The sequence below is a fragment of the Acartia tonsa genome, chromosome 1 (genome assembly GCF_053477335.1).
Source record: "Acartia tonsa isolate MP-2025a chromosome 1, ASM5347733v1, whole genome shotgun sequence".
In the NCBI taxonomy this organism is placed as follows: domain Eukaryota; kingdom Metazoa; phylum Arthropoda; class Copepoda; order Calanoida; family Acartiidae; genus Acartia; species Acartia tonsa.
Window position 1 is genome coordinate 2676807 of NC_137260.1, and position 9844 is coordinate 2686650.

The 9844-nt window shown below is 35.2% G+C and overlaps 1 protein-coding gene across 1 annotated transcript; it reads left to right on the forward strand.

Annotated features, from left to right (window-relative positions):
- Nucleotides 1-3554: 3554 nt before the first annotated feature.
- LOC145328808 (uncharacterized) lies at nucleotides 3555-7278 on the forward strand. The gene is made up of 3 exons (XM_080172726.1): nucleotides 3555-3628; nucleotides 4331-4436; nucleotides 6115-7278. The coding sequence occupies exon 3, from the start codon at nucleotides 6139-6141 to the stop codon at nucleotides 7228-7230; it is 1092 nt and encodes a 363-aa protein (XP_080028852.1). The 5' UTR covers nucleotides 3555-3628; nucleotides 4331-4436; nucleotides 6115-6138; the 3' UTR covers nucleotides 7231-7278.
- Nucleotides 7279-9844: the final 2566 nt, after the last annotated feature.

Sequence of the window (9844 nt, forward strand, 5' to 3'; positions counted from 1 at the left end):
TATAAAATTTTGCCACTTTCACTTACCCCATCATTATTTATGTTAATGTCAGGCCATAGGTTATTTGGGATAAAACTTTACTTTTAGGTTATATTGTCAAACATAAGGGGGGGGGGGGGGTTAATGCAACCATCTCGTAATCAATGTATAAATGGCACTTAGAATTCGAATTTTGATCTGAAATTTTGCATGAGTAATCCTTGGTAGGTCTATTTTCCTTAAATCGAACAAAAAGTTGGAAAAGTAACGGCTGGCAGCTGGCGGCTCAGCCGTATTTTGCCTATTTTCAGGGCAAATTCATCATTAATTACGTAGGAAACAACTTTTAAAAACATATTTTTGGTTTAATTCATGTTAAATGATAGCAATAACCATTTAGAAAATTTCTAGTGCCAGCTGCTAAACGGCTAAAACCGGCTGAAAACGGCTGGGAGCCGCCAAGAGTATGATGAGTAGATAGGGCATGTGACATGTCTAGGGGTAAGTTTTTATAGTTGCTGAGCTCAAAAATGCTACCAAAAATAGTGGCAGCCTATCCATATGGCAGCTGGGTAACGGCCGCTGCTCAGCTGGGAGCGGCTAAGAGTAAAATGAGTAGATGGGCCTTGTGACGTGTCTAGGGGTAGGTTTTTAGGGGTGCTGAGCTCAAAAATACTACAAAAAATAGTGGCCGCCCATCCATATGGCAGCTGGGTAACGGCCGCAGCTCACCTTGGAGTGGCCAAGAGTAGAATGAGTAGATAGGGCTTGTGATATGTTTAGGGGTAGGTTTTTATGGTTGCTGAGCTCAAAACTGCTACCAAAAATAGTGGCGACCAATCCACATGGCAGCTGGGTAACAGCTACAGCTCAGCTGGGAGCGGCCAAGAGTAGAATGAGTACATAGGGCTTGTGAGGTGTCTAGGGTTAGGTTTTAATAGGTGCTGAGCTCAAAAATACTACCAAAATTAGTGGCCGCCCATCCATATGGCAGCTGGGTAATGGCCGCAGCTCACCTTGGAGTGGCCAAGAGTAGAATGAGTAGATAGGGCTTGTGACATGTTTAGGGGTAGGTTTTTATGGTTGCTGAGCTCAAAACTGCTACCAAAAATAGTGGCGACCAATCCACATGGCAGCTGGGTAACAGCTACAGCTCAGCTGGGTGCGGCCAAGAGTAGAATGAGTACATAGGACTTGTGAGGCGTCTAGGGTTAGGTTTTAATTGGTGCTGAGCTCAAAAACACTACCAAAAATAGTGGTGGCCTATCCATATGACAGCTGGGTAACAGCTGCATCTCAGCTGGGAGCGGCCAAGAGTATAATGAGTACATAGGGCTTGTGACGTGTCTAGCTGAGCTGTAGCTGTTACCCAGCTGCCATGTGGATGGGCCGCCCCTATTTTTGTTAGTATTTTTGAGCTCAGCACCCCTAAAAACCTACCCCTAGACACGTCACAAGCCATATCTACTCATTCTACTCTTGGCCGCTCTCAGCTGAGCTTCAGCCGTTACTCAGCTGCCATGTGGATTAGTCGCCACTATTTTTGTAGTAGTATTGAGCTCAGCAAACATAAAAACCTACCCCAAGACACGGCACAAGCACTATCTACTGATTCTACTCTTGGCCGCTTCCAGCTGAGCTGCAGCTGTTACCCAGCTGCCATATGGATGGTCCGCCCCTATTTTTGGTAGTATTTTGAGCTCAGCACCCCTAAAAACCTACCTCTAGACACGTCACAAGCCCTATCTACTGATTCTACTCTTGGCCGCTCCCAGCTGAGCTGCAGCTGTTACCCAGCTGCCATAGGGATGGGCTGCCACTATTTTTGGAAGCATTTTTGAGCTCAGCAACCATAAAAACCTACCCCTAAACATGTCACAAGCCCTATCTACTCTTCATACTCCTGGCCGCTCTTAGGTGAGCTGCGGCCGTTACCCAGCTGCCATATTGATGGGCAGCTTCTATTTTTGGTAGTAGTATAAAGCTCAGCACCCATAAAAACCTACCCCTAGACACGTCACAAGCCCTATCTACTCAATTTACTCTTGGCCGTTCCCAGCTGAGCTGCAGCTCTTACCCAGCTGCCATATGGATGGGCCACCACTAATTTTGGTAGCATTTTTAAGCTCAGTACCCATAAAAACCTACCCCTAGGCAATAGACATTTCACAAGCCTACCCCTAAACATGTCACAAGCCCTATCTACTCTTCATACTCCTGGCCGCTCTTAGGTGAGCTGCGGCCGTTACCCAGCTGCCATATTGATGGGCAGCTTCTATTTTTGGTAGTAGTATTAAGCTCAGCACCCATAAAAACCTACCCCTAGACACGTCACAAGCCCTATCTACTCAATTTACTCTTGGCCGTTCCCAGCTGAGCTGCAGCTCTTACCCAGCTGCCATATGGATGGGCCACCACTAATTTTGGTAGCATTTTTGAGCTCAGTACCCATAAAAACCTACCCCTAGGCAATAGACATTTCACAAGCCTACCCCTAAACATGTCACAAGCCCTATCTACTCTTCATACTCTTGGCCGCTCTAAGGTGAGCTGCGGCCGTTACCCAGCTGCCATATGGATGGGCTGCTTCTATTTTTGGTAGTAGTATTGAGCTCAGCACCCATAAAAACCTACCCCTAGACATGTCACAAGCCCTATCTACTCATTCTACTCCTGGCCGCTTAAAAGTGAGCTGCGGCCGTTACCCAGCTTTCATATGGATGTGCGGCCACTATTTTTAGCAGTATTTTTGAGCTCAGCACCCCTAAAAACCTACCCCTAGACATGTCACAAGCTGAACCTACTCATTCTACTATTGGCCACTCCCAGCTGAGCTGCGGCCATTACCAAGCTGCCATATAGATAGGCTGCTTCTATTTTTTGTAGTAGAATTGAGCTCAGCACCCATAAAAACCTACCCCTAGACACGTCACAAGCCCTATCTACTGATTCTACTCTTGGCCGCTCCCAGCTGAGCTGCAGCTGTTACCCAGCTGCCATATGGATGGGCCGCCACTATTTTTGGTAGCATTTTTGAGCTCAGCAACCATAAAAACCTACCCCGAGACATGTCACATGCCCTATCTACGCTTCATACTCTTGGCGGCTCCCAGCCGTTTTTAGCCGGTTTTAGCCGTTTAGCAGCTGGTACTAGAAATTTAAAAAATGGTTATTGTTATCATGTAACATGAATTAAACCAAAAATATGTTTTTAAAAGTTGATTCCTACGTAATTAATGATGAATTTGCCCTGAAAATAGGCAAAAAACGGCTAAGCGGCTGAGCCGCCAGCTGCCAGCCGTTACTTTTCCAACTTTTTGTTCGAATTCTAAGTGCCATTTATACATTGATTACGAGATGGTTGCATTAAAAAACCCCCCCTTACGTAGCCTGATAATCACGGAGTAAATGGAAGTGGCAAAACTTCCCCCCTTCAAACACTCACTTTATCTTTATAAAATCTGTAAATATTATTTATCTATTTTTGCTGGTTATTGAAGATTATTTGGTTTAAAATATTTTTTTCTATTTTCCAAATCAAAACTTATCATTTTTTGTACCTTTTAATTTTTTTCAGATAATGGATAACAATGAAATGAAATTTGAATTTTTCCAGCCTTCATTTGAATAAATAACTAAGATAAATCAGGTAAATGTGATTAATTTCATTAACCCTTAACAGTCGGGCCCCTTGCCGCACCTTCATCGGTCGGAGAAGCTATCTGTAAAGAAGAATCACATCGGTTCAGCGGTTAGCGAGATACTTTGGAACAAACAGACATCCTTTTACTTTTTTAAAAGAATGTAAGGGTATCTTGTTTATATTTCATATCATATTTTATATGGAAAGCAAATCTACAATATTGTTATCTGTCAGTTTATACACCTTTATAACCTTTCTAAACAGACTATTTCATGTAAATGAAGAATAGTTTCCCTATTTTAAAAATTAGTATATTTTTCTTCCTAATTACCCGCATGAATATAAATGGATAAGAAAATGGCCGATAATTTGATGCACATCCCGAATGTTAAGACACAAAATTATCCCTTCTGTAGATATCAATTTTTGAAACGTTTGGACACTCAACTTAATATATCCACCAATCAGAATGCATTTATAGTCCCTAGAGTTGTCAAACGAATAAGAAAACATAATTATAAAACTTTAGGGACTAGTGTAATAATCAGCTCAATGTCTCCTCCCTCCCTTTATTTAAAACAACATCATATCATATTTTCTTGTTCAGTTTCTGATTAAAAGTTGGAGGAGTCCGCGCATTGAGCATCATATTTAAGTAAATGGGCGGAGATTTAGTTTATGTAGATATAACTATTGTTTATGATTTAGGTTGACAATTGTATCATTGTCAGTCAGCAACTAACATTCACAGTGAACAGATAGAAATCCATTATACAGATAGAGGAATTTTGATTGTGGAATAAACTCATGAAAGGTACTTTAATTTCAAATCATATTTTGCGTACAAAGCCTTTCTCCACTTTTGACCGTCTGTCCGTATTAAGTTCATATTTATTCTGTTTGAGTCGCTAAATTATATTACATGTTGACAAAATAACATATTTATATTTTAAAAATGTATAATATATCATCAAATAATGCATGAATATGATGAATATTAATTTGCCGCCAGAATCTTTATTCATTATAATTTAACATTACAACCTTTTAACAAATACAATGCTTGTCCAGTTCCTGATTAAAAGTGGGAGGAGTCCTATTTGAGTATCATATTTAAGTAAGTGGGCGGAGATTTAGTTTTTGTTTTATTTATGATTTAGGTTGATAATTTAATCAACGTCTTTACTTTATATTATAAGGTATTTATATATTTAATTGTGAAGATTTTCTACATTTACGGTCGGACCGTTCGTCCTTAACAGTCAGCTCTTTTCGTTGATTCATACATGATAAAACTGTCCTATCGATTTCAAACTTTGCATGATGATTCCTATAACAGTTAGGTACAATTTAGACTTAGCAACTCTTTAATCGTTACCAGAATGTCCGTACGCTCATTTAAAATTTTTATTTGTTATAATTATCCTGTTCATATGATTTTTGGAATACTGATTCTTATTACAACAAGGTACAATGTTATAAGGAATCATCTCTATAATCAAGTTCTAAAAATGTAAGTATATCCTTAAACAGTATCCTATATTTCCGCAGTTTTGCAACAATTTTACTTAATTAAAAATAAACTTAAATACATTTTTATGTTCTACATATTCAGTTCTGACGCTCTACAAGTGTTCATTTGTCCAACAATTACAGAATTTCGCTTTTATGGATGTTTATGATGTCATCCTTTTTCTTGTGTGTTTATGGTCTAATTAAGTTCTTTTTTAAAAACATTTCTCCTGAATTTTAGTATGCCAAGCTAATTACTCAATAATTAATTTTTCGACGTCTTTTTGTCCATCTATATGCTAGAAAGAAATGGAGTGTGGGAAATATGAATTTCTCAGATGATCAGATGATATTCAAGTTAGATTGTTGAATTTTTGTTTGTAAAGATTCCCTATTCCAATAAGCATCAAATATCTAATTTACATTGTCTGTTTGTAATGCTCTGAATTATATTAAATTTTTAGAAGATATTTAATATAAATTTATGGCGGATTTTTTGTTGCAATTGAGATCTCTCTTAAACCCACTCTCTTATGCTATTCAATACTGATTTTTAAAAGCAAATCTTTTCTATAATTAGGATCAGTCCGTCTGGAGCGGTTTGCTCTTTTCATTAATTTTGTCATATACGAATTGTCCTATTGAATTCAAACTTGGCATGATGATTCCTGTAGTAGTACTATTTAGAAAGCGTAAAATTATTCTATTCATCGTATTTTTGGAATACTGATTCCTATTACAACAAGGAACAATCTCTATAATCAAGTTCTAAATATGTAAGTATGTTTTTAAATAGTATCTTGTAATTCAGCAATATGGCAACAAATTTACTTACAATTTTGTTTAGAATTTACTATTTTTTTTCTAGATTCTACGGAAGTTTTTACCTTTTGTAAAAAAATTTTATCAGTTAATATTTTTAATTAAATATTAATAAAACTAATTAATATTATAAAACTAATTCATAAAAATAATTTCAGGAGATTAAGAGAAGATAACCCAGCATGAATACCTGTGATATTTGTAAAAAGAATTTTAAAGATAAATCTAACCTGGTTGTTCATAGGAGGGTTCATACTGGTGAGAAACCCTACTCATGTGATCAATGTGAAAAGACATTTACAACTAGTGGTAACTTGACAGTTCATAAAACGATTCATAATGATGAGAAGCCATACTCTTGTGATCAATGTGAAAAGACCTTTTCTCAAAAAAGTAATTTGACATATCACAAAAGAATTCACACTGGTGAGAAACCATTCCCATGTGATGAGTGTGAAAAAACATTTGCACGGAAAGTTGATTTGACTAGACAGAAAATTCATAACGGTGAGAAACCATACACGTGTGATCAATGTGGAAAGTCTTTCACTCGTAATAGTGATATGACTAATCACAAACGACTTCATTCAGGTGAGAAGCCATACTCATGTGATAAATGTGAAAAGTCATTTTCTGTTAATAGTGATTTGATTAAACACAAAATTATCCATACAGGTGAGAAGCCATACTCATGTAATCAATGTGAAAAAAGATTTCTTCGAAATAGTGAATTGACTGTCCATAAAAGAGTTCATACAGGTGTAAAGCCATTCTCATGTGATCAGTGTGAAAAGACATTTGCAACTAGTAGTAATTTGACTCAGCACAAAAGAATGCATACAGGTGAGAAACCATACTCATGTGATCAATGTGAAAAGACTTTTACAACTAGTAGTAATTTGACTCACCACAAAAGATTCCATACAGGTGAGAAACCAGTCTCATGTAAACTTTGTGACAAGCATTATGTCTCTAGTTCAGAGTTAGCAAGACATAAAAAATCCCCCGGACATTTAGAAATGATGAAAACTTGTAATGATACAGTTCCACCCTCTGTTTCTATTAGTTTCATAAAATGTGAAGAAGTTGATGTTAAAGAAGAAATTAAAGAAGAAGAAATATTTGATGAAGATCCTCTCTCTATCCAGATGAGAGCAGACAATATTGAAGAAAATATCAAACAAGAAATGGAAGATCCTCTTTCTTGTGAACAAAATTATGATGAAGATAGAATTGATACTATTGATATTGTTCATCATAAAATAGAAATATAAAGTTTTAATTGTCATAGGATACAAATAATTATTATACAAATGCGCAATACAAATAAAAATCTGCATTTTATCTTTATTTGTTGCAATTTTTTATTAATTTTTCAAAATGTATTACTTTACACTTTAATTTACAGTATCTCCACATTTTAATTGCTGTTAAATGATTTTTTTACATGATTGATATTATTGTTTTCCAGTATGAAGAAAATCATTTATTTGTTTAATTATCTTGTAGTGTAAATAAAATAATTGTCTAATGTAGATGTATTATTTTCAGATTAATTTATAACAAATAAAAATGCATAAAGTATAGATAGCAATGTTACAAAGAAAACAAGTTTCCTATTAATATGGTTTCTAAAAGCACTCCACCTTATAGGATTTAAATGACTGGTTCTAGTAATATGATAAATGTATATTAGTATCCCTGTACATAATGTGACAATCTTTTATAATATTCTTTCTTTTATTGTAAATGTCATATAACAAGTCTGAAAACATCCACAAAACAAATCAGATACATTAACAAATGAACATCACTCTTGTTAGAACTTAATAAGCAGAATATTAGTAGTATAAGTGTAAATAAAATTGTATATGTTGCAAAGTTGCTAAAATGTGGTGTGGCTACAAAAGACCTAATGACAACATCCATATATCGGGGGCCTTAACCCTGTGGGGCTACTTAACATTACCTAACCTAACTTAAGTAAGTTGGGTTAGTGCTTAGGAGCGTTGAGCATTGTGGTTAAGTAAATGGGCGGAGATTTTTGTGAGGTTTTTATATTAAACAAGAGTTAACTATTGTACAGACTACGTTACATTTGTCCTGTTTGAGCCACCATCTTTCACAAATCTTATATCATGTCGTTTCTACAACCAGCAAAATACTTCTAGATGGGTCTTTTGTCAAATTTATGCCAAAAAATACAGTTATGCTTAAAGTAACTGCCATAAATACATCTAACACTATCATTTATACATTCATAATTTTACATATGTTTCTTGCCAATTTTATATCTAAACAGACGGACATTTGGTATTATAGAGTAGCTTCATGTAATTCTGAATGATCAAAAATAATTTGAAGCCAGAATCTTTTTTTATTTTTAGATAATATAACAACCATTATTTAAGCATTTCTAAAATCAAGTTCTAAAAATATGTATTCTTTAATTTGCAACAAATTTACATACAATATTATTCTTCTGCGTTTATGTTTGTTTGTCCTACCGTTTCAGAGCTTCGCTTTTATGAATGATAAGAAAATAATATAGATTGTAGATTTTTCTCAGTGGTCCCCAAAGTTTTATGTTTTCTCACTCGTTTGCTCAACATTAGTTAATTTTGATTGAGCGAATCTTTAAGTTGAGTGTTCAATCATTTAAAAACTAATTTTAATCTACAGAAGGAGTAATTATGTGCATTATCATAGGGAATGTACATTAATTTTATTGACCATTGTCTTATCCCTTTAGATTCCTTGATTTTTGTGATAGTTGGGTTTATTTAAGCTTGGCTTTTATAGATGTTGTCATTAATATTTTTCTTCTTTGATAACAATTTATTTCTAGTTCTATATGAATGCATTTTTTAAATTTACCGCCATAACTCATATACGTCCTAGGATGGGGGTAAAGGTGTGTTTAAACTTTGAAATCCCTCATTTTACTCCCCTGCCTCAAATATTAAATTCTAACTCCACCCATTTATCATTGATTTAGAACAATTAAAGTAGGAGGAGTTGCTAAATATTATAAAAAATAATTATGAAAACTAAATTTGGGGAGGGGGGGGGGTGGTGGTTGAGTTATAAAACCATATCAACCTCTGTACACAAACATGAATGCTGTCTTTCCATGTTTGTCGGCTTTGCTTTTATAAATGTTAACATTCTTGTTTATTACTTTCTGCGATTTTTAAAAGTGAAGTTTTTTGACAGTCTGAGTAGCTCTTATCGTAGATTCAGACATGTCAGAATTGTTCTGATGATTCCTTTAACAATTAGTAAAGGATCTGTAAAATTTTCCATTAAAAAATATTTAGCTTTATTAATAACTTCTACAATTTGTATTGTTTGTCTGACCGTCTTGCTTTTTTCTTGCTTTGCTTCTATGGAAGTTATTATCCTTGTTTCAGTTTTTACCTGAATGTTGTGTTTGAATCTTTCCTTAAGCTGTTTCCCCGTTTCTCCTACATACTGTGTGTTTTTGCATTCTCTCCTATCACATGTTATAACATAAACAAGAATAATTAAAGTAGGAGTTGCTAAATATTATAAAAAATAATTATAAAAACTAAATCTGGGGAGAGGGAGGTGGGATGGTTGGGTTATATAACCTAAAGATGTGGGGGGGGGGGGGGTGGAGGTGGTAATAAAACCATATCAACCTCTGTATACAATATAAATTCCATGTTTGTCAGAATTGCTTTATAAATGTTGTCATCCTTGTTTATTACTTTCTTTTTACAATTTTTAATGTGAAGATTTTTACATTTGTCTTTAGGTCTATAACAGTAGCTCTTATCGTAAATTCAGGCATATCAGAATTGTTCTGATGATTCCTTTAACAATAAGTAAAGGATCTGTAAAGTTGTTGCTAGAAAGGTCGTT

What these genes read in the sequence shown, in the direction of transcription:
- LOC145328808 (XM_080172726.1), top strand. Translation starts at nt 6,139, where the DNA reads ATGAATACCTGTGATATTTGTAAAAAGAATTTTAAAGATAAATCTAAC.